We start from the raw sequence: 24,150 nt of genomic DNA, 5'->3' as shown, positions 1-24,150 counted from the left end.
TAATTAAATAATATGTAGATTCTCTTATCGTGCAATAATTATAAATAAATTATTTTTATTGCATTATATATATATATACATATATCTCCACGTGTCGAAATGTCAATAACTATTTTTCATCTGTCAAATTTTTTAGAGAAGTCATAATTGCAGGGAGAATTTGCGGAGCCAGCTGTTTTGAAACAGGCAGCATCTTTATTGATCCTCGAGCCGGTGTTCGGGATTCTAACAGATTCTAATTGCGAGCATCGCCGCCGATCATCGATGATCGCGGATGACCAATCGCTGACTGGTGCCAACATGGCTGCCAGTGCACTGCCTGCTCGTCCTCTCGTGACATCGCCCTTTGTCTGGACGGCGCTTTTCTAATTCGACGCACGAAAAGCGGGAAGCCTTGATCGGGAGACCGAGGAGACAGAGAGAAGAGAAGAGAGAGAGAGAGCGAGCGAGCTTTAAATGGAACGGCGAATTTCAATGGAAGACTTCAGCTAACAAAAATGTCAACCCGGTCGCAACTCACGAAGGATTTAAACGGTTCGTCTCCCTCGTAGTGTTTACATTCCGATCCTTGTGTAGATCGAGCGAACTGTCATCCGTATTCGCGGACGATATCTGTCACATCGTTATGGCCTCGTGTATTTTTGTGACCCTCGCTCATCGATCATTTTATTCCGCTTTATTTTTACTTGTTCCGTACTTTCGCGAATTTCGCGATTGATTTCACCTGTCATCGTATTTTTTTTTGTCAGTTTTAAAAAAGTGTACAGTTTTTATTTGCTACTTTTTGCCTAGCAACTTTATTCCGTGTACAATTGAGTGAATTATTCATTACTTGCAGAATCGGTGAAAGCGTTACTTGGCAAGCATGTGAAAATTTTGTTGAAAAACGTGGTGAAATTGGAAACGAAGCAGGACAAGCTAGAGAACCGTGTTCTCGTGAGTAATCCGTCTTATCTTTCTCCCTCTCTTTCCATTGTGATACATATTTTACGTTAAGCTAAATTGATTTCTTGTTTTATATTCTCAAGGTGTTTTCGCCATGTCGCCTCTTTCTCTTATCGGCCAAAGTACCCACAAGAGTAAGTCGAGTGTATTTGTAATTTCTTCAGTTTTGTTACGTCACTTATTGTAACATGGCATTCAAATTTTTATTTATTTTCTTCTATAGATCGACTGCCATTTTCATTACCTAGAAATAACGGCTATAGAATCGAGAAGAGCAAATCAGCTATGTTTGACAGTTGGAGAACGATTTTACAACTTTACTACAAACAGCGTAGGTGGGGATACCACGGAAGTGGATGCCATGATAGAGGCCTTACACACGGCAATTCGAAATATCTTTCCTACAGTACCATTAAAGTATGTTGAACTTTACAACTAAACATAATTAAAGCATTCTCACGGATAATGTACAGCTTTTTGTAATCTTTTATTACAAATATATCTTTGAAATGTTATATTTTTAGTTACATTATACGAAAAATAGAAGTCATACCAGCTAGCAGATTACAAAGTATACGAGGGAGCGAGTTAGCTAGAAGCACAGAAGCCACGAGACATACAGGACCGTGTGGTGGTTTTTCTACTCAGTATGCATGCATGTGTGACTTGCATGGTGTACCATACAGAGAGGAAGTGGCATGGGTAAGATTAATGACATTGCTTAAATTTTTGTGTAATACAGGATTCTATTTGTTTTATACAAAAAAATCTTATCTAAACAAATATAATTTCAGGATGTTGATACAATATATCTTTCGCACGACACCAGAGAATTGAATCTGAGAGACTTTGATCATTTGGATCAGAAGGATTTAGTGCCAATTATCTCGGCCTTGGAATACAATACTTGGTTCACAAAATTAAGGGCGTCTCATCTTAAATTAAGCCACGAGCCTCTAGAGAGATTGTTACACGTTATGCGAAGATCTTTATCCATTCAAGAACTCTATCTAGATAATCTCGGGATTAAATGGTAATGATTCGAGTGATGTGTGTTTTAGCTTTTTCGTCGTAGAAAAAGGAATTTGATGGCACATTTATAATGTATGATTATTTCGATTTTAAAGGGATTTCGCTCACAAGCTGTCATTAGCCCTAATTTCTAATGCTAATACGATGCTGCATACAATAGATCTATCGCACAATATGATTGAGGATAAAGGTATATCATTAAATTAATTCTATTAATTTATATTTTATATATTATATTCCCCCCCTTTTATATTTTATTCTTTATCTGCACTACACCCATTAAGTAAATCTCCATTTGCCAGTTTATTAGTCATAATTTCAAAAGTATCCTGAACAGATTTTCTTTATATTTTTTGTAGGAGCCTCTAGCTTGTGTGGGATAATAGCCAAGTTAATGCAAGGTGTGCCAATAACCATGTATTTTTATTATCCCTAGTAATTATACTAATATTTAATATACTTTTTACATCCAATTTTTCCTCCCTTTTTTTATTTAAAAATTTTTTTAATGGACGCACTTTTATATTTTTTTTATTTAGTATTTATCTCCTTATATTTTTTCTTTTTATTTTAGATAATATAATAATTTAAATATATTTTTGTTTTGCATATAAGCATACCGCATTAATATACAATATAATATATTAAAGTTTATAATTATAAAACACTTATTGTTATTAATTTATTATTTAAAGCTTGTGATATATTTTTAAGGTGCTACACATCTGAGCGGTCCTATCGGCAAGTTGCCTAAAGGTTTACAAAAATTGAATTTGGCCCATTGTGGATTAACTAGCAAAGGTATAGGCCAAATAGCGCACGCGTTAAGCTTGAATAGGAGCATGCCGACTAGCTTACGGTATCTGAATCTTTCGGAGAATACCTTGAAGGATGACGTTAACGTGAGTGTGTAATGAATCATCAATTGACCTCGGCAATGAGCCAGAGGGATCTCGATCGCGACTGGAATACTAATTCGTGCATTTCGTAATTGCAGAGTTTGTGCAATTTCTTGGCGCAACCTAATAGCTTAACACATCTAGATCTTAGTGGTACAGATACAACTTTAGAGTGTGTAAGTAGCTAATTTTATATTTTTTTTGATCATATGTCAGTGCAATTACTCTCTTCTTATTTATGATTTTCAGCTGTTTGGTGCATTATTACGGGGTTGTGCAACTAATCTAGTCCACCTGAACGTCGCCCGAAATTCTTTTTCGAGCAAGAAAACCAAAGAGATACCTCCGAGCTTTAAGCAATTCTTCACGGCAACTCTCTCGCTCAAGTACTTAAATATATCTTCGTGCAAACTACCGTTGGAAGCATTGAAGCACTTGCTACTTGGCTTGGCCTGCAACGAAAGTACAGTTGGCCTAGAACTTGACATGAGCGGAAACAATTTAAGTTCCATGGGCGCACACGTTTTGGAGTCGTGCATTCACGGCGTTCGATGTATAGCGTCATTGGATATATCAGACAGTAGTACGTATAGAGTTAAATGTATAGCAAAATAGTTTTATTTAATAATCTTTTCTATCCATCTTCAAATTAAGGATCCTGGCTCCTCACTGATCATGTTGGAATTGAGAACCCAGGAGTCTTAAATTGTTTTGTACGCAAGAAGCATAAAGTGAATATTTTTTATTTCATTGTCCTTACATATTTTTTTGCAGACATGGATGTCGATTTGGCACAAGTTATAACGGCCATAGGTAAAAACAAATCGATCAAACAGCTGTACATGGGACGCAATACCGCCAGCATGAAGAGCAAGCACATAGCCGTCGTGATGGACGCTCTGGTGCAGATGCTTCAGGAAGACGACTGCGTGCTTCAAGCGTTGCACCTGCCCGATTCGAGATTAAAGGGCGATCTCTACAACCTGATCAACGCTCTCGGCAGCAACACGTGTCTTCATACCTTGGACATCAGCGGTAATCAGATAGGGGATCCTGGCGCAAGATTACTGGCGAAAGCGCTGCAAATTAACAATCATTTACGGACTATTATATACGACAAGAACAACATCACGTTGCAAGGCTATGCGGATATTGTTCACGCTCTAGAGAAGTATGCATATATATTTGTGTATATTGAAATGATAGAAAAATATAATGACTTGCAAGATATATTTAATATTTGTAATATTTTTCCTTGTAGAAACTGTAGCGTGCGGCACATGCCATTTCCGATTTATGATCTGCAGCCTTGCATGAAGACCTCCGCGGAGAAGACGGAGCAGTTGGGCAAGAAGATACAGGATCTGCTGCAGAGAAACGTCACGCCGTGTAAATACAGCCACGGACAAGCGTTCAGATTGCAGCAGGGATTTCTGTTGAGCTCCACGCAACAGATGGTCGACAGACTTGTCGTCCAAACCCAGGATACTATTAAAGCCCTCGCGGCGGAGAGTTGCGACGCTAACAATGATATCAATTACGCGACCGGGCTTATACAAGACGCGGATAATTCTAAACAGGTGCGAATGAAATTCGAATTAGCTTTAATTTCGATATTTGAGCAAGTAAAAACTTACTCATTTTTGTATCAAGATTGAAATATTCAAATAGACCCTTATGTTTTCAGCTATTGCCGAGATTACACGAGGTGCTCCAAAGACGGGACGAGAATAATCCGATTGAGCTAAAGTTACATGATATGGCGAATGAAATTCACAAAGTTGTCACGGTGTATCTACAGGTATGTAACTTCGTGAATATTTATATACATTCTCTTTCTCTCTTTCTTTAAAATAGTCATGTAAGATATGTATGTAATAACATGTCGAAAATGATGGCAGGATTCTTTGGACGCGATGTTGAAGTGCGCGAACGAGCAATGTCCCACTATACTTTCGCAAACGGTGATCAAGGGCGACGAGAGTGAACCGATCGCAGTGCAGGATGATCTTCGTAATACCTGCAAAGAGAAAAATCAAATCAACAATGAATTCATACATACCACCGTTACTGAGCAAGCTGGCGCGGATATCGTTAACAGAGTCAAGTGAGTGTTTTACAGAGTACTCCATAGGAAATTGCTGAAAAAATGTAATGAAAAAAGTGCTAATCATTACACATACATATAAACTAATGAAAAATATATTCGAAGTGCGCACCATTTGAATTTGTACAAATTTTTTTTTTTTTTTTTTTTTTTTTTTTTTTTTTTAAGAAAACGTGTAAAAACTTTCTAATATATCATGTTCTTGACGATCCTTTTAATAACTGCTATTAAATCTGGCACTGTTGAAAATATTTATCATTACTTTATGTGATTCTTGGCATTTTTTTCATTACTTTTTATCAATAAAATAAACTGGTATACAAACATTTTATTTATATTCATTAAAAACTGCAGATTTTCCTCTTTCCAACATAATTTTTAATTTCTCAATAACTGCATGCATTAAAAAAATGACAGCTGATTAATTTCAGCAATTTCCTATGGAACACCTTGTATAATAATCCTAATTAATTTTATTATACATTTATCGACGGTCTATTTTTTATTAACGTCTTTGATCCTTTTAAATATCAGCGAGCTTAACTTGGCAGTTGCGGCGCATATATCCGACAGAATTACGGACGAAGTAATCGAGTCGTTGTCAAGAAGTTATAAGACTCTGGTGAGTTGAAAATACAATGTGTGTGTGTGTGTATATATATATATACCATATATATATATGGTATATATATATATATATATATATATATATATATATATATGTGGATAATTCTATTCTCTAACGACATAATATTCTCTTATACAATGCGCTAACATTGTGAAATACTTTCAGATTGGCGATTGCGATAGTCGTACGAGGAGCAGTACACCAGACGTTTTACGACCCAGCGCCGGCTCGATGAGCAGCGGAAGTGTAATAGGCGTGACTAGCGCGAGCGGCATGTCTATGACTCTACCTCCTGGCAGATCCAGTCTCGTGTCCGAAGAGGACACGCCGGAAACGTGCTCATTGGCAAATTCCATCGGTCCATGCGATCAGTCACCAATGGTAAGAGTTTTCGAGCTCTTTAACATCCTGCGAGATGGCAATTTTATTCGTTTGGAATAATTTTCGAGTATATTTCTTGTCTATAATACTTTTACATGCCTATATACATTTCACATTGTTTGGATTTTCGCTAATACTTTATATTTTACATCCCTTGATAAAAACAAAAAATTATCTTTATTTACATGCTCGCATAGAAATTGGATTATCTTAATCTGGTAGGTATTATAAAGATATATAGAAGAACAAAAAAACGAGTGTATAAGTGTAAAATATATATATTTATAATATATCAATCGATATATAATATAATTTATCGATACGTATATTATGAGATATTATATATTTTCTTTGATATTTAGGCGACTCCACATTTGTCGAATAAACGTAAGAGTCTGCATGGAAGGAAGTTGAGACCCAAGTCCGTGGTAGATTCTGTCGAAGGACTATCTGCCGATGATATTCCAGATCTCTTACCGTCATTGCCGAAGAGTCAAGCGGAAGGTATGTATAAATTCAGTTATCCTAAATTGTCCTATCATCTTGCAAAATATATGATTGTTATGCCACAGCCATCTCAGAAACCGAGCACTCGTTGACAGAGTCATTAGACTCCGTCTCGGAATTGCCCAATACTGTGGGCCAACAGTTGCAGCATCTAGTGAAGTCCAGGCCACGCAGAACGAAAACGCGAGCACCTACGAGACCGATGTTGAGACCGGATCAACCGATTGACGGTCTTGCTCTGGGCGAGGGTCTCGATGTATTTTTCCGACCCACTACACCGACCACACCTTTAATATCACCTACGAGCGATGACAGGTATAAGCAATTTTTTATATTATATACACATATATATATAATATATATAATTCTGAAAATATAAATATTAAATATATATATTATTTATATATATTATAATATATATTTATATAAATTTTATATATGTATATTATAATTTTAAATATCTTTATATTAAATATTAAAAAATATAAATTTTTTCTGTATTTTTGGCAAAATATATAATTATAGCTTTTACAATTTGAAACAGTACTATGAAAACTAATTGTTGCTTATTACAATTCACAGCTCTCTACATACCTTTCCAACGGATGGCAGTCCTAATCTATCATTGACCAGTCACAAGAGCATTCCACCCGATATGGATAAGAAGCATAGCTGTAATTCACCGATGCTGAAAACGCTTCTGGAACCCGCGCCGCGTTCCCGATCCAGCGACAATTTGGAGAAATTTTCTCCCCTCGTTGGCAGAAGATCTCAAGGGGATTCTCCGCTGACCGCGTCGCCGCTTGCCCGAAGAAATACAACGGACAGTGCTCAAATGCACGAGAGATCCAAGAGCGAAGGGAAGGAGACTTGCAGCAACATCAATCCGAATGATACGGGCGAGGAGTCATCTGGCATGAGTCCACGTGGCTCGCATGAGATTGACGATAGCTTCGGAACGGACCAGGAGAATCGTAAAAGTGTCACGAAGAAATCCCCGGCCGATGCCGACAAGTCGATGTCCGTTAAACTACGGTCAACCGGTCACGATTTGAGAAGCCCCATCAACGGTAACAGCGGAGGTGGCGGTACCAAGGCTACCTCCGATTCGGCCAAATCGCCGATCTTGAAACCGTTGGTGAAGAGTAGCGGATCTACGAGCGATGGGAAGAGCAACGGCGCGCTTCTGAAGAATAAGCCAGCCCCACCGGCGACCGCGCCTAAACCGCGACCTTGGAGTATGGCCACCGATCGGAAATCCGGTAAACGAGTCGCGAAGTTTGAAATTCGGTCTCTTATATTCTACTAATGCTTGTCCAATTTTCAAGAGAATTTTAATTTCTGTCTTTTTATCATTTATATTTATTTTATATTTATTTTATTTATTATTTATATTTATTTTATTACAATCTTTTTATTAATTATATTTTTCTATTATTTTAAATAACCATTTAAGAGCAAAAAGCAAGATATTTTCAGCTTAACTCTTCAATGAACAATACATGATGTTCAACGCTTTTAAATATGAAAATTTTACACAAAACATTTTATGTTCGATACGGAAGTATCTTTGTGGAAACTTTGACGTAGAAAAAGGGTGATATCTTGAGCTATTTCTGATTTATTTATATTATTTATGGTATATGATTAGATTATTAATTTACATAATCTCTCTTACAGGAGAATTTAGTCTATTAAGCGACGGTTCCAGTCCAAACACCTCTGCCGGCAACACCCCCGACTCCGGCGACGCTCTCGACGAGTCGACCGATAGCGGCGTTAGCGGGCCGGCTTCCTTGCCGCCAACGTTGTCGGCAAGCAGCACCGCGAGCTCGTTGAGTAACACGAGCGTCGAGAAGAGATCGGTGAGGGAATTGGCGGCGAGCTTGAACAAGAGCAAAGCGGACAAGAAGGAAAACGGTAGGTCCTCGAGCTTCGATTCGGCCGATTGTGCTTCCCCGTATCGCATGGTTAATTTTCTTAATTAAGGGGTTAGGCCACTGTAGAGCGCCCAAAAAAGGCCTATTTTTGATAATTTTTTACTATAAAACAAAAACAGTGATAGAAAATCCTTTTTAAGTACTTAATCTTACATACTTCGAAATATATAAAAAAAATTTTTTTGCATTTTTTTTTTTTTACAAAATGGCGGTGACAGAGCTCTGCAACGATGACCACTCGTTTCGGACAGTGCCTTACGGGCGACCTACTAGCTGCTCCAATTTTTGCTCTAGAACAAAAAACCAAATTTTTTTTAATTCTTTATATCATTAGCTAGCGAACTACGTACGGAAATTAAAAAATAATTGTTTTTGTAAAAATGACACAAGTTTGAAGAAAAAGTTTCATTTTTTGACGAAAAATTTTGCACAAAATTGTTTGTAAAAAAAAAAGTTTACAACGAAACGTAAAATCCGTACGTAGTTCGCTGACAAATGTATCTTAGAAGCTACAGTTTAAATTTGAAGTAAATCGGTCAAGATTTGTGGGAGTTATGAGGTCGCCCAGTTTGAAAAAAGTGATTTCGAGAAAAACGCGTTTAAAGTTTTATGTAACAATCAGCGATAGAAATTTTTCGTTTACCTTTAATCTGCGATGCCTGCACCATATAATTGACCTTCCTCATTAATGTTCTTCTCCTCCTGGTCCTTCTTGGTCGATTTTAGTGATGATCGAGCCTCTTTTGCAGCATCTGTCATCGAGCGCTCCGAAAGTTTGATGCGTCGCGCGTCAGTCTCGAGGCAATAATTGTAGCAGTTCGGTCCAATTGTTATGCTTAATTCTCCCATAATCTTCATAAGGTTGGAATATCCATCATTGTATGTACAAACAGCAATATTACTTGCTGTATCGATAATAATTTTGCCGCTGGAAACTGATTTTGGAGCCATTGACCAAATCAAAGCGTTGTAACTTTCGTTACTGTTTTGGGTGTAGCCACCTAAACAACGTTTAAGAAGATCGTCACTACTTAATTCTTCATAGATTGGCTTAATAGCATCAAAAACCATTTGAGGAAGAGCTGGCTTATGCTTAAATTCAGCTAATTTATTAGTGGCTTTCGCCAGTTGCCACTTGCACCACGAATCTTTACCGGGCGGGCATTTATCGTGCTGTGGCTTTTCGTCTGTGGATAATTTATGATAAAGGGTCGCCCAGATCTCTCGCCTCATATTTTCAATTGAATTATGATTACGACGGATAGCTAATCCGAAATAAACAGACAATTCATCTATAAGTTTAGCAGTCAATTTGCCTTTTTCTCCAAGTCCTTTCATGGCATTCTTCAACTTGCAAAGGCGAGTACCCATTCGTTTTTGAACATGATCAATACATTCCTTTTTCTTTACTGATGAATTTTCTACTTGTTGTGATTCCAAAAGACCCTTAAAAGTTTTGGAATCTCCATCTCCAATGTAATTTACGTATTTCACCTGATGCAATTGTTCTGAGCGTTGGAACATTTCAATGATTGCGTCGACTTCCATTTTGCCGGCTGATCCCTCGTGATTCGCTTGACATTCGTTGGCGTGTGATGTTTTCCATTCTTCGTATTCTGTAGTGTCAACTTTTTTTTCCCAAAACTCACAAGTTTTACAATACTTAGACTTCACAACAATGTCAATTACTTTTCCAGAGAACCATCCAATTAATGTTACCAATCCGAACAGTGATGAAAAGCCACGTTTTCTCCACGATCCATCGCCTGACACTGTTAAACCATCTGTTTGACCTTTTTCTAGAGACAAAGCCTTTTCTTCTTGAGCTGCCATAAGCATACTTTTTTTAGCAACTGTTTCAGTTGCGTGTAAAATTGTGCGCGTGAGTTTATCGTAAAATGAATGAAAAATTGGTCGAGGAAGATCCATGAAGGCGCAAAACTTTTCTATTCCATGAAGACCAATACCCAATAATCGCATAGCAAAAATCATTCTACGATTTATTTCAAATGCATTATCAATAAAAGGACAATTCGGAATGAAAATGTCGTCGCAGTTCTCACAAGAAAGAACGATTTTGAATCCCAAGCCTCGTTTGCTGCTTTCGCTAAATGTCACTTTAGAATGGCACGTTTTACACACAACAGATTCCGAAAGTGCAGTAAAAACCGCAATAAAATTTAGTAAACGGTAGCCAAAAGTTTCATTCACTTTAATTTCGTTATATGACTCTTCAGATCTCCTCAGTTTCTTAGCAGAAGTACCGACGCTCTCTGGAGGCGGAGCCTCCATTTCAAATCGATTCAACGGTCTCTTGCCTGATATCTTCGATCTATTCTCATAGCTCTTACTACCTCTCGTACTTTTACGACTCTGTGGTACTCTTCCACTCATTGTACCAGCAATCACTAATTTTATCAAGCGTATAATCGATATACAGATTTTGTATCCGAAAATGTAAGAGAGATAAAAATGTCGTGTACACTGTATCGTTCCAACGGCTGTACTGACCCTATACTAACACATATTATATTACTAATGCCATCTACACGTTCACTAGGAACCTAAGAAAATCTTACTCAAGCTGAACTGTGCGTAACTAATCCGTTTATTATTCTCAGAAGGATCCCTTCGCAAACGCTTCAAATCTTACCGAAAGGTAAGATGCTTTGAACTTCCAAAAATGACACTTAGGAATTTGTTTCCGTTATAAAACCTTTTTTTTCTTATTTCTAAGATCTTAAAGCATCATTTAAGCAAAAAAAAAAACGATTTTTTGAAATTTCTACAGTGGCCTAACCCCTTAACGTCAATCTTCGATCCTAAGCGTATCGTCAGTATCCTTATTATGCTTCTTATAGTACATAACAGGCATAAAACACGCATGTAAATCCTTTAATGTGACAATCCGCGCCTATTACCTATTATTTTAGAGCATACCGCACCTACAGCATGGCGGTCGCTGCTTCAACGTTCTGCCGACCGAGCAGATGCCAAGGTATATTTTATTTCATTTGTTTTCCTTTTTATTTTAATTATCCTCTCAAAGCTACATTTTTTTATCAACAACCGCTCGTAACGTTTATCTTGGTATACTGTATCATAGACAGTTGGGCGAAACTTATTACAATATGATTAAATGTATTAAATATATTAAGTAATGAACAATTTATGAATAATCAGGGTATATACTCTTGAGAAAAACTTTTAAAACCTGGTACTCTCGGGGAATTTTGTTCAATCTTAAAAAATCAGGGAATTCTCATGGAATTTGATTGGGATTTAGAGAATTTTTAAAAAATTGTCTTGTTAATTTTATTCTTATTTAGCAGTTAAGAAACATATGTCTAACATAGCTTAACAATATTTACATTTTTATTAAAATTTTGTGATTTTTTTATTGGCAATCTATTTTTAATAAGATCTTTAAATTCTAAATTTTATAGAAAATTGTTCACTTTTTAAATAGATAATTAAATCCATTAGTAATATAATAAATAATTAATTTAAAGAAATTAGTATTTCTTGAGGCGTTTATAATAAATAATTTTTTTATATTTTTATTTTTATCAAGGAATTCTCAGAAATTTTTTTACCAAATTTGAGTAGACACCTTGAAAATAGAACTAATCATGGTTATTTTATGGGTCACTCGCTGTAATAATAATAAGGAAAACATAAAAGTAATAAATTTTTGCTCGACGTCAACTATATAATCTTACCATAGTTTCATAAAGGTAACTTATATTTTAGATTTTATGTAACACAAATATAAAATCTACTCCGAATATTGCAGGTAACGGAAGTGCCGAAAATGGTTGAGGATACTCGTCTCAGCTTTAAACTTCGTCGCACGTCATTTTTGCGCGATTCAAATTTCAACTACAACAACAACGATGTGGTCGACGTTTGATTGCGCTCTGAGTGTTATGCTGTTAAAAGAAGTATGCTGACATCAATATCTGGCACACGAAGTCAACTTTTCGTCTTTCGTGCCATAGAGGAGATCTTAAATTGTGTACATAAGTATATATATATATATATATATATATATATATATATATATATATATATATAATATATAAATATATATATTGAGCGATTTTAACTTTAGAGACAGGGTACTGAAAGTTTTTACAGCGACTAAAAGTACTAATCTTGCTGTGTTAAGGTGTGGCATTAGAGAATCTATTATACTAGTTTTATATAACATTGCGTTTTTACGCAGCTTTATATTTCGATATTAGTCGTACTCACGTATTATTATCTATATACATTTCATGTGTGATTTTAATTATTTTCAATTGCGTCTCGTGCATTTTTTTATTAAGATATTGACAGTCTTCGGTCGAAGTAAACGTCATTCCTCAGTCAGATTCTTAGCGATGAGATGCAATAAGTTATTATTACGAAGGTATTAGCGAAAAGGTGTTTGTATTCGTTTTCAATGTGTATATATTTATATATTGTTTGTCTATGCATTTTTTGACAGCGCGATAATGTCTAGAATAGACGAAGCCACATCACACAGTCTTAGCGAAAGATAGGCTGAATCTGAATGAAGATATATAGAGAATCGTTGCAAGTAGCGGCAACTAAAAACCAGCACAACGCGTTGCGTGAAAAAGCGTAGGTGTCTTCCAAGAGATCGTGTTTAACAAGCCGTAATTAATTATATTTCTGTTTACAAGAGAAAGAGAGCGAAGGAGAGGATAATTGTTTATTTTGATTCATATACATCATCAATTTTTCTCGTCATGCGCGACATGTCTTTAATCTGTGATTAATTTGTATAAATATTTGCGCGAGATATTCAGTCCAATCGAAGTTCCTATCATACAGTATAATACGTTTTCTATAAATATCTATAAAAAGAATTAATATTAATTAAGATTCCTGGATCCTCGTCGCAACCATGTTAGATTGTGACGTCAGATGCAAGAAAGCGTTTGCTGAAAATTCTTAGATGCCATTTTTAAATGAAAAGATATTTCGAAATGGCATCTAAGAATTTTTAGCGTGTTTTCTCATTTCTTGACGTCACATTTCTAACATGATCGACGAGGAGTCAGAAGTTAAACGAATCTTTCCGTTCAGTGAATTCTTAGTGGCAGCTCTTTTCATATTTAATGCAGCTAATGGAATTGATGATGTATAAAAACGATTATTTATTTTATCGCACACGTTGATTATTTTTTAATTGTGGAAGTTCTAAATTGATCTTTCAACTTTTAACATCGTGATATCTCTGAAATTGCTTTCGCGGCGAGAATTGAAATTGTATCGAATGAAAAGCGCGTTAAAAATAATCATTATAAATTTAGAATTATATAATCTAATCGTGAAGAATTTTTATGCAATATCATATAGCTCGCGTTTTTTCGACACATATTAACAGAGGATATAAAATTGTATCGTCGTTCAATCGAATAAGACTAACAACGCGAAATTAATATCCACCGGAATCCTTCGTGCTGCGACCTTTTCGAAAACATTTTTTGTAATTAGAAAAAAAACGAATCTTTACAATGCTGGTGATAGATCAGTATATATATAATCCTCGTATTTCGAAGATGCATTTGTCCTTTTATATTGCGACAAAGGCGTGTATATATATATATGTAAAAAAAATGAAAGAAGACATAGATGGTATTATTACGTTATAAAAAAAAGATAGATAAAAAATATACTCGTAGAGAAACTCGAGGAGAGGCGACGCGAAAAAAAGGATCTCGGAAAAACACTTGTCTTGTGAATTTTTTACCGCTTAGCTGTTATCACGCATATATATTATATTGATCCTTTATTATACACTGCTACGTAAGAAGACATGTGATCAATTGCAGTTTATCGTGACGTATTAAACGGGAAATAAATTCTTTCCCTCCGACCGCGGACGAGTATTAAACTATCGTGTTAACAAAACACGCGTGCATAAATATTTAGATCGACGAAACGTGTTATCGTTAATTAATAACATATATGCGCAATACCGCCATATATAAATTTACGGATCTACGTAAGACGTCTTTTATTAAGCGCAGAGCCGTTTTGGTCCTAAAGCGCGCGTACCTCTCTTAACTAACGTATATAATAATAATAATAAATTAGGAAAGGACGCGGTTTTCTTGTCGCTAAACTTGTATGGTCTACTAGATAAACGTAAGGAAGTTTCGTATATAATATTTAATCCGATTCGCGAGATGCGAAGTTAATACTTGTAAGAGCGTCTTATTGCGACATTTACATACTTTTTAGGCAGCGCACATTTCTGACGATTTATTATCGGACTTGTTCTAGGATGACAGAATAATATTCCTACAGTCTCTCGTGTAATCGACTAAAAATTTACACATTATATATACATATACACACACATCTATTGTGTTACAAATGATTTTTATATACGATATTACGTATGTGCGATATATTATATCTTATTATAAGAAAAAATAAGTATGTATTTGTGAAAGGAGGAGAAAAAAAATAATCGACGTTCTCGCGGGTGTAAAATGACTCTGCCGAGTTTTTTGTGCCAAAAACATCTATACACAGCACACATTGTTTATACAATTAACAAAAAAAAAAATAAGAATTGTCACACGCTCTATTCTCGACAAGCTTCTGCATCGTTTGATTCTTGCCTGCGAGTTATTAAGTATAATTGAATAACATTGTAAATAACTGAGGAGCGATTCGCCTCTCATTCCATAACGTTACTTACTAACGAGCAAAGTTGCGTTACTTTTACTCGTGTATGTGTGTATGTGTGGGTATAAATATAGATATATATATATATATATATATTTATACACACAATCTATATATAGAAAGAAAGATATTAAGAGAGAGAGAGAAAAAAATCATGTGTGATTTAGTGTGTGATATATCGTACATATTTAAATCTTCCCCGATAAACACATTCCTGTATACATATATGAAAAAGAAAATGAGAGAGAGGGAGAGAGAGAGAAAGATACATTCTATATACATACATGCGATACACAGAACGTATGCCGAAATATATTGTAGATGTTAACATCTTCACATTCGCTCGCGACAGAGACCCGCAAATTGACGATATGTTAACATTTGTAGTTTATTTTGGCGGATAGCTTAATAGAAGCGCGATATAATCCGTTAACGAATAAAATAAATACTCGTATCCACACATTAAGATGGAAGAGTGTGTATGCATGTGATTTTACTGTAAACTTTTCCAAATCGAATTCTACGTCTACAGCTGTAGAAGATTCATTTTCGAAATTATTTCGTGTTAATTGTTTCTCGCTGAATTTATAATACTAGATTATATTACTATTATATTCTCTCATAATTTTCAATATTATTATATTCTCTCATAATTTTCAATATTATTATATTCTCACATTTTTGTCATTTATCTGTTAATTTTTATATATTATATATATATTATATTCTGATATAGAAAGAGTTTACATATTAATATCAAATAATATTTATATATAAAATAATAATACTAATATTAAAAATAATTATATATATATATATATTATAAATAATTATATATACACATATATTATTTATAATATATATATAATTATTTTTGTATAATGTGAGAATATTTTTTTTACGACTTGAAAAATTTTGAACGTTTTCTCTATTCTAAACATTCTTTATACTTAACAACGGAAATCCCGTAAAATTAATTTGCGGCGGTCTCCCACTCCTTCGCCGGAAGCGAGAAGGCTGTCAGCTGTTGCTACCGTAGCGGCCGGTGGAGGCGAAAAATACGCGAATAGCGGCACAACGCGTCGCAAATTCGATGATCGTCTAGATTACGTTGCAGGGGGTCGTGCAGAATCGCGAGGATGTCGCGCACGAGAGCGGAGAAGAACGGTAACGGTGGCAAGTGCGAGGTTAGCGTATGGACACGTGCGATCACGGCGAACTCGGAATGGCCGGACAAGGTAAATATAACCCATCGAGAACTTTTTCCAATTTTCTCGTAAAGAGATATTCTTCTTCGAGAAAAAAAATCAAGTTTGCCTGAAAATTGGTTCATTCCCTTGCTTTTGGGTTGCAGGAGGAGTTCCTCGACGTGATATATTGGGCCAGGCAAGCGATCGGTATTATTGTCGGTATAGGATGGGGCCTTATACCTCTGAAAGGTTTTATAGCTCTATTGTTGTAAGTAAAGAGATACAGCCTCGTCCTGTCTCTGTTTTTTTGCTTTATCGAAAATCCTGCAATTTAATTTTGATATTTTTTTTATTCAATTATATATATATATATAAATTTATTATAATATATTAATTATATGTATAATATATAACTTATTATGTAATATAATTATATATTATATATATAATTATTATTAAATAATTTTTTAAAATTATTTTTGTGTTTCAGATTCATAATAGTCAATGCAGGAATTACATATTTATACTTTAGCAGTTTTCAACAAATCGATGAAGAAGAATTTGGTGGCATATGGGAATTGACGAAGGAAGGATTCATGACCTCTTTCGCTGGTTTTTTGGTAAATCTAAATCGCATAGCAATTTCATTTATTCTACATTAACATACGTATGTACATGATATGATATACTTATTTGTTGATAGGTGACTTGGATTATTATATATTCCGGATTGCATTTTGACTGATTTACATTATAAATGGTGGATACATAAAGAGCAATAGTTTTTCATATAAATCATTGCTGCTGCCAAATTTATTACGCAATAGTCATATCCTTGTAATAGGTATCGTTACATACTGAATTCTTGCATACTGTTACATACTGTTACATATACAATATATTCACCTGTATAAAGATCTTCTTACCTTCTCACGCAGTGTATTTTCATTCTACGATACCAATCAATCAAATTGCAATTAAAACATACAGTTTACATCTATCAACGTACAAAGTCCAGGCTATTTGGCTGAATTTGATTTGGGTGGATTACGTGTTGCGTAACAAAAATAAATTTATTCATACACCCTCGCGTACTCTGGAATCATGAAGAGGATTAACAGTCTTCGAAGACACCACCTTCTCTTTCAGCCAATCATCAAGCGTTTACGTCCTCGCGCCTGCACTTGCTTATACTTGGCGACCACTTGCTCGCATTGATTTTTGCTCTGATACTGCCGTTGATAGTGATGAAAAATACGGGAGAACAACGTCGGCACTTCGGAATGCGCGCTTAACAGGGATCGTTCGAGAACGTACAAATCAACCGCTTTATCTTCCACCGTGGAATCCAGTCGGGCCAGTCCGAAGTCTATCATTACAAATCGAGTCTCGGCTATGAAGAAGAAAAAAAAAACGATATAGCGAAATAACGGAGTCAGAAAAAATTGGAAAGTGTTGCAATTTTGTGTACTTCAAATATGGTAAAATTCGGTAAAATTATAGGTCTTCTCTTCAGCTGAACTGGTCGCGCCAGTTTATCTTTTTTACTCCACGTTGGAAGGAAAAAAGATAAATTCTGAACTAGTGGTAGCCAGTTTAACTGGAAAGAACAGACCTTATATTTTTGATTAAATAAATAATATAAGTGAAAGAGGATTTTCATTATATTTACCATATTTGATATTGCGAAAGTTACCTTCAGATTGGTCGCTGCTGGACGACTCGGAGTCATTCTTGACCAGTATATTCGACGTAGTCAGATCACCGTGGATCATGTGTCTGGAATGTAGCCTAGCTATGAGCGACCCTAATCCGCATCCTATAAACTCTATTAGATGATCCACGTCCGGCTTTTCGGAAATATTCTCGTCTATGAAATCCTTGAGTACCGTAGCATCCTCCACGTACTCCATGTAGATACTGCGCCGTTCTATGTCCACCAGGTACAGGGCTGGCGTTGCTACACCTTCAGGATAGAGGAACGATGAAGACGAATTGAACAAACGACGAGAAACAGAGATCAAGCGGGATTTTCACCTGCGGACTTCGCCCGAATAATGGCGCGAGCCTCGGCCCTGATGCGATCCTTGGTGAGACGCGCGTCCAGCTCCGGATGTCGATAATTCTTAACGAACCTCTCCTTCACCAGGCTCATCCTTCCCAAGTAGAGGCCCTTGTAGAGGCGCGCCTCCGCGCCTTGCGCTATCAGTTCCAAGTCTTGCATTGTTTGCTGCAAGAAGTACAAGCCAGAAGATTACATGTAAATATTTCCTTTTTATTTATTGCATCGTTCATTATACTTTACATTTTATCATTATACATTCGGATCTGGTTTCACCTAGTGAAACCAGACCTTTACATTTTATAATTATGCAATTAGCGCCAGAGCTGCTGGAGCAATTAACTCGCCCTTAAGGAGGATTAAGAGAGAGAGAGAGTAATTAGATGGCATTCGCTGATGAATCTCGATAAGAAACAAAATTAAGTAACTCCCAGGTTCGCTTGTACGGCTTGTAAGGGTAGAAGAGAAGGAGATACGCTATACATAAGAGAGAGAGAGAGAGAGAACGCGGCTACTCGCTTCTAGAACAAGGGTCGATCGAAATCCTGCGGTATCAAAGACGTGCACGCGCATGTCCGAATAATTGCACGCGCAAACATTGTATTCGCGCGTTGGTCTCTCGCGAGAGAGACCCCAGATCCTACTCATCCCCCACCCTCGTTCTTCCACCCCCGGATTTATCGATGATAAATCCAATCGACGAGTTAAGGGTGAGAATGAACCCTCAACTGCGAGAGGAACTAATCCTCTTCTCTCTTGAAGAAAATGAAAATGAAAGCCAATCGTCGGAGAGCTAAAAAAACCCTTAAAGGGCTAATATCCTCTACTCTTCGAGGACATGAAAATTATCATTAAAGTCAACCGACCGATTAGCGTCGGAGAAGAGATAGCAGAAGTCTCCCTCGGGGGGATAGATTCGCTTGCGCTTGCGAAATGTTAAAAAGGGCGAGGGCGGCGCAGGCGACGAGGCATCTCTCTCTCTTCTCGGGAGAGAGCTGCTGCTAGCGCTAGCGAGGCGAGACGAGGGCGAAACGCGAATCGATCGTCGTCGACCCGCTGGCGCGTCCTGCGCGCTAATCGCTATCCCGGTGCTAGTATTCGCCCGTACTTTGTTCCCGCTGGTCGTCGCGATTCGTCGCCGCCGTGCGAGCTATATCTCGTCATCATCGTCATCATCAGGTCCGCTATTGAGGGTCGTCGTGCGCGGCAGCGGGCGATGAGGGACGAGGTGAAGATGGACGCGAACCGGCTGATCGCCGAGGTCTACAAACGCCCGGCCCTCTGGAATCAGAGGCACATCTCCTATCACAATCGCGAGGTCACCAATCGCGTCTGGATGGAGATCGCCGCGATATTCAACCTCCCCAGTACGTGCCCCTGTCTCTCTCTCTCTCTTTCTCTATATGCATGTGGCCGCCTCTGTCGCTCCTACGCGCGGAGCGAGTCGCCACGACGCAAGTATTTAGGCGTCGCGCGTCGTCCTTCGCCCATGCGTCGAGTACCTCTGTCCTCTTCATCGGCGAGGATTCGTACATGAGATTTTTCTCATTACATCCCACGCAGCGCAAAACATTTTAGAGACCGCAAAATTTATTCAAAAATGTTTCATATATGTCTTAAATACGTGAAACTGTTTGTTCCACTAGTTTGGCACAAATATGTTTATGAAAGATTGCATAAATGTTAACTCTTTCTATGTTATGTTTCTTAGATGTTATAATGACGTTTCAGTGTTACTTGAAACTTTGAAACGTTTCTGCAACATTTCTGTTGAGTTTTGTGCTGTGTGGGATTCATTGTGACACTAGGATGAATTGGTGAAGTTTAGGAAAAAATATGTAACCGCTTATTGTTCCACCACGTGGTCGAACGTTGGACAACTGTCACATCAAATGTTAATTAGTATTTTTAAGAAACGCAACTATTTACTCTTATTCCTATTACGAACATATATTAATTGGAGTAATTGAAATCATTTTTTGGTCTTTATAAAGATATCTATTTATATTGTTCCACGTGCGACAACTGTCAAATTGAATATTATTATAATTAATTTTTTTAAGAAACGCAACTAGGTATCTATTCTTGCTCCTATTACAAACATATAATATTTAGAATAATTGGAATAATCTTTTTATATTCTATAAAAATATATTATATCTAGAAAAAAATATGCAACGCGAGATAGAAAATGTATCTAACATTTTGACAAAATCTCATCTTTTGGGACTGAATTATTGTATTAAAAATTAATATCCTAATGTCACAATTTTGGTCATTTCACTTTTTATGATCTAGATTTATCTAGAATCTATATTATGTAACTTATTAATACAATTTTGGAATTTTATGCAACTTCAAGAAACCGCAAAGAAGAATCTTATATACATAATTTATTTTATCGTGCGAAATTTTCTTTGAACTTGTTTACAAAATTATTATTTCATATGTTAGGTCAAAATAGATCACCATATCTCACGCAATTAAATTACTTCACATTGGCAATATTTTATCGTCGTATATTTCGCGATGGAACACATCACAAAATACTCGTTTCTATTTAATTCCAATAATCGATTTTATATATTTCGCCGAACCCTTATTAAAAATATAAAGCGGATGTTTTTTCACGGTTTCGCACATAAATATTCGGAAAATTACAATATTTTCTAGAATCATAGATTTTGTAAAATTATTAAAGTTCATCTTAACTAAAATTAGGAATCTTAATTATTCGAATCTGATTAAAAACGAAGGTTTCAGTGCAAAAATAAAATAAAATCCTCGAAGTACTTTAAATATATCTTATAAATTATTCTCGAATTAAGCACATTTCACACACACAAACACGCACACAATTATTTAATACTTATTCTCCTGAATGTGCAGTTTACATTTAATTCTCTCGATTAATTTGATCTAACCTCACTTTTTCCTCGTGGTTTATCCTGTCACTTCGTTGACAGTTTGACAGTATATATTATTCGTCTCGTTGCAAGGATCACTCGGTCCTTTTACCTGCGATGTATCCCGGAATCGTAACAAGGTCTCTCGTTGCACCTCGATGGAGATTTAAACCGCAAATCGTACGAATGCACGAGATGTTACCAGACCGGTGATGCATGCGCAAATTTAACGTCGACGCGCGCGTGCGAGTGCAGTCAATAATCCCATGCCTAATTATATAAGTTTTGACGTAACGAACAGCATCATATAAGCGCAGGGATCTCTTCGAAGTACACGCGTATATTTCTTTTCTGACATTTTTCAAATTTGATTTTTACATATTTATAGATCAATTTCATCCAAATAATCCTGAAATTTAAAAAATATTAAAAATATGCATATAATATGCTATATATATATATATATATGTTAAACATTTAATAACATATGTTAAAAAATACAGCAAAAGAAATTTTTTGACATTTTATAATAATTAATAAAGTCTCCTAGGAGATTGAATTATATTAAAAAATAATATTTATATTATATATTAAATTTAATATAATATAAATTTAAATAAATATAATATCTAAATTTATATTATAAATTAAAAATCATAATGTTAATTTTTTTTCTCATATATCCTCTAATGTCACAATTTCTCTAATTCTATTTTACTAATTAATTTATTCAGCACTGAATCGAGAGATCTCAATGAATATATATATATATATATATATATATATATATATATATATTATATATAAGTAAATATTATATAACATATAATATATAATATATATAATATAATAATATATAATATAAATAAAATATAATATTAATGTATACCTATAGTATAATATAATAAATTAAAACACACAGCAGATGACTTTTGCTAAACCCTATTTATATCTATACAAAGCAGTTCTTCGCTCATTTGCTTACAGAGCCGATGCTGAAGGCGAAATGGAAGGGTCTGCGCGACACGTTTCGTGCCGAGCTGAAGAAGGACCAGGTATACCGGAAGAGTAAGATTCATCGGAACCGGCCGGTGTGGATCCACTTCAAGAGCCTGCAGTTTCTGAAGGAGCAGATGCTGCCGCGGCCGCCGATCTGGGAGCGCAGCGTCGCCAAGACCGAGGACGAGCTGCAGCCGTGCGACAGCGAAGCCGAGAACGGGATCCCTTCCGGGCTTGACGGCGGCCTGGACGATCGGGATGCGATCGCCGATCATCTGCTGTCGATGGCCGGGGACGGGAACGTCGGTCATCATCATCATCATCATCATCACCATCATCAGCTGAAGCTAGACGGCGATCACGGTCGACGTGGCACCGTAGACGTGAAGCGGGAACCCGAGGAGAGCTTCGACAACCTGGAATTTCAGAACGTCGCCGACAATCTCGCGGAGAACGAGATGATGCTGCAGAACATCTCACCCGAACAGGTCCTCATGAGCGACAGTGACGCCGGCCTCGCCGGGGTCGATCCCCTCGAAGGCAACCGCTTCGACGACAATTACTACTTCCTGATGAGCCTGCTGCCGCACATCAGGACCTTGCCAGCCGATCGCAGGATGCTCCTCAGGATACAGATGCAGGAGCTCGTTTACAAGGAGGTCTACAAGAAGACCGTCGACGGCGAGCAGACGGCAAAGACTTAACTGTCGTTATCGTCCACGTGTAAAGTGATGAAGTTTCTCGAGGAACTTATTTTTTTCTAGACGACGTCGATTGCTAAAAATCGAAATAATATTAAATTAATATATAATATGATATTAATATTAATATTATATTTATTATATTATAATATAATTTATAATTAATAAAATTAATATTATATTATTATATTATATTATATCGATATAATATTAATATTAATAATTAACATTAATTATAATTAATAATGTAAAATATAATATTATAATTTATTAATTATAATTATTATTAATTATCAATATATATATATATATATATATATATATATACATATATATTATTTCCTATATTTAATACCATGGGCGTCTGCAGAGAAGGCATTTACCCCCTTGAAATCATTTTAAAAAATTAAGCGTTTGCTCTTATTCTTGTGTGAATAAACACTGGAATTTATTTACAATTTTATTTAATATAAAAATATTAAAAAATAACACAATAATAAAAAATTGAATTTAAAAAATTAAGAAAGAATAATAATAAGAAATAGAAAATATTTTAATCATGCTCTTCCTGAAAAAAATCCTGCAGACGCCTATGATTAATACACACGTCTAATTAAACGAAGAAGAAGCTAGGTTGCTGCCCGATATATATATATATATATATAAATAATTCACAATAATAATCATTGTAAAATAGAGAAAACGGGCTCTTTTCATATACTTATGCCATTTATAAAAATTCCAAGCGAGTATTATATATATATATATTATATATATATATATATATATATATATATATATATATATATATATATATATGTATATATGCTCTCATCTTTGGAGCAGGATGAAGAAAAGAAAAGCAAAATAGAAAATTTCTTTTTCTTGGAAGAGAAAAAAAGGGGCTTTCGCCAAAACACAGTAATATAATATATGGTACCTGCACCCATACCTATACTTACCTACGCGGTGGTACAGGTCACGGTTCCCCTAGGTAGGTCACCTCTCTCTCTCTCTCTCTTTCTCTTTTTCATTCTGTCAAATACAGACACAGACACGGTTGAGCGACACTGGTGCTTTCTCGTACCTGCGGGTACGACCGTGACGCACACACCTGTGCATAGATGAGCGTCCGATGCCGC

At 36.0% G+C, this 24,150-nt stretch overlaps 5 protein-coding genes across 14 annotated transcripts; 3 read left to right on the top strand and 2 right to left on the bottom strand.

The window, feature by feature from the left end:
* The first annotated feature begins 428 nt into the window (after positions 1–428).
* LRR (capping protein regulator and myosin 1 linker 1 leucine rich repeat protein) lies at positions 429–15,616 on the top strand. 4 transcript variants are annotated; one of them, XM_029321916.2, is made up of 24 exons: positions 429–534; positions 839–936; positions 1,029–1,079; positions 1,169–1,362; positions 1,470–1,647; positions 1,740–1,978; positions 2,073–2,167; positions 2,337–2,378; positions 2,692–2,879; positions 2,975–3,052; positions 3,126–3,459; positions 3,651–4,047; positions 4,138–4,456; positions 4,564–4,677; positions 4,778–4,983; positions 5,518–5,605; positions 5,777–5,992; positions 6,190–6,210; positions 6,355–6,496; positions 6,565–6,814; positions 7,082–7,761; positions 8,180–8,419; positions 11,373–11,437; positions 12,236–15,616. In XM_029321916.2, the coding sequence occupies exons 1-24, from the start codon at positions 498–500 to the stop codon at positions 12,350–12,352; spliced, it is 4,389 nt and encodes a 1,462-aa protein (XP_029177749.1). In that variant the 5' UTR covers positions 429–497; the 3' UTR covers positions 12,353–15,616. The 4 variants fall into 4 exon arrangements, with proteins under 4 accessions (XP_029177749.1, XP_029177751.1, XP_029177750.1 ...); XM_029321918.2 differs by lacking the exon at positions 2,337–2,378; XM_029321917.2 differs by lacking the exon at positions 6,190–6,210.
* On the bottom strand, positions 8,103–10,944 carry LOC114945652 (uncharacterized). Its single transcript, XM_029321921.2, has 2 exons — positions 9,083–10,944; positions 8,103–8,729 (listed from the first exon to the last, which is right to left on the bottom strand). The coding sequence occupies exon 1, from the start codon at positions 10,831–10,833 to the stop codon at positions 9,085–9,087; it is 1,749 nt and encodes a 582-aa protein (XP_029177754.1). The 5' UTR covers positions 10,834–10,944; the 3' UTR covers positions 8,103–8,729; positions 9,083–9,084.
* A 516-nt stretch (positions 15,617–16,132) lies between the features above and the next one.
* On the top strand, positions 16,133–17,273 carry LOC114945725 (GEL complex subunit OPTI). Its single transcript, XM_029322032.2, has 4 exons — positions 16,133–16,388; positions 16,505–16,608; positions 16,831–16,960; positions 17,044–17,273. Exons 1-4 carry the CDS (start codon positions 16,290–16,292, stop codon positions 17,083–17,085), a joined length of 375 nt encoding a protein of 124 aa, XP_029177865.1. The 5' UTR covers positions 16,133–16,289; the 3' UTR covers positions 17,086–17,273.
* On the bottom strand, positions 17,043–21,690 carry Prpk (TP53 regulating kinase). Of its 6 annotated transcripts, none has more exons than XM_029322027.2 (4): positions 21,297–21,690; positions 18,378–18,570; positions 18,037–18,306; positions 17,043–17,733 (listed from the first exon to the last, which is right to left on the bottom strand). In XM_029322027.2, exons 2-4 carry the CDS (start codon positions 18,562–18,564, stop codon positions 17,486–17,488), a joined length of 705 nt encoding a protein of 234 aa, XP_029177860.1. In that variant the 5' UTR covers positions 18,565–18,570; positions 21,297–21,690; the 3' UTR covers positions 17,043–17,485. The 6 variants fall into 6 exon arrangements, with proteins under 6 accessions (XP_029177860.1, XP_029177861.1, XP_029177862.1 ...); XM_029322028.2 differs by having other exon boundaries at positions 21,332–21,690; XM_029322029.2 differs by having other exon boundaries at positions 21,421–21,690.
* Positions 17,337–23,190, top strand: LOC114945722 (uncharacterized). 2 transcript variants are annotated; one of them, XM_085484831.1, is made up of 2 exons: positions 17,337–18,600; positions 22,296–23,190. In XM_085484831.1, the coding sequence occupies exon 2, from the start codon at positions 22,301–22,303 to the stop codon at positions 23,009–23,011; it is 711 nt and encodes a 236-aa protein (XP_085340957.1). In that variant the 5' UTR covers positions 17,337–18,600; positions 22,296–22,300; the 3' UTR covers positions 23,012–23,190. The 2 variants fall into 2 exon arrangements, with proteins under 2 accessions (XP_085340957.1, XP_029177856.2); XM_029322023.2 differs by lacking the exon at positions 17,337–18,600 and adding an exon at positions 18,710–19,769 and having other exon boundaries at positions 22,296–23,189.
* The last annotated feature ends 960 nt before the right edge of the window (positions 23,191–24,150 follow it).

The sequence above is a fragment of the Nylanderia fulva genome, unplaced genomic scaffold, assembly GCF_048542155.1.
Source record: "Nylanderia fulva isolate GAGA-0341 unplaced genomic scaffold, ASM4854215v1 Scaffold32, whole genome shotgun sequence".
NCBI lineage: Eukaryota > Metazoa > Arthropoda > Insecta > Hymenoptera > Formicidae > Nylanderia > Nylanderia fulva.
Note: the sequence above shows the minus strand (reverse complement) of the source record. Positions and strands in the feature narration are given on the sequence as shown.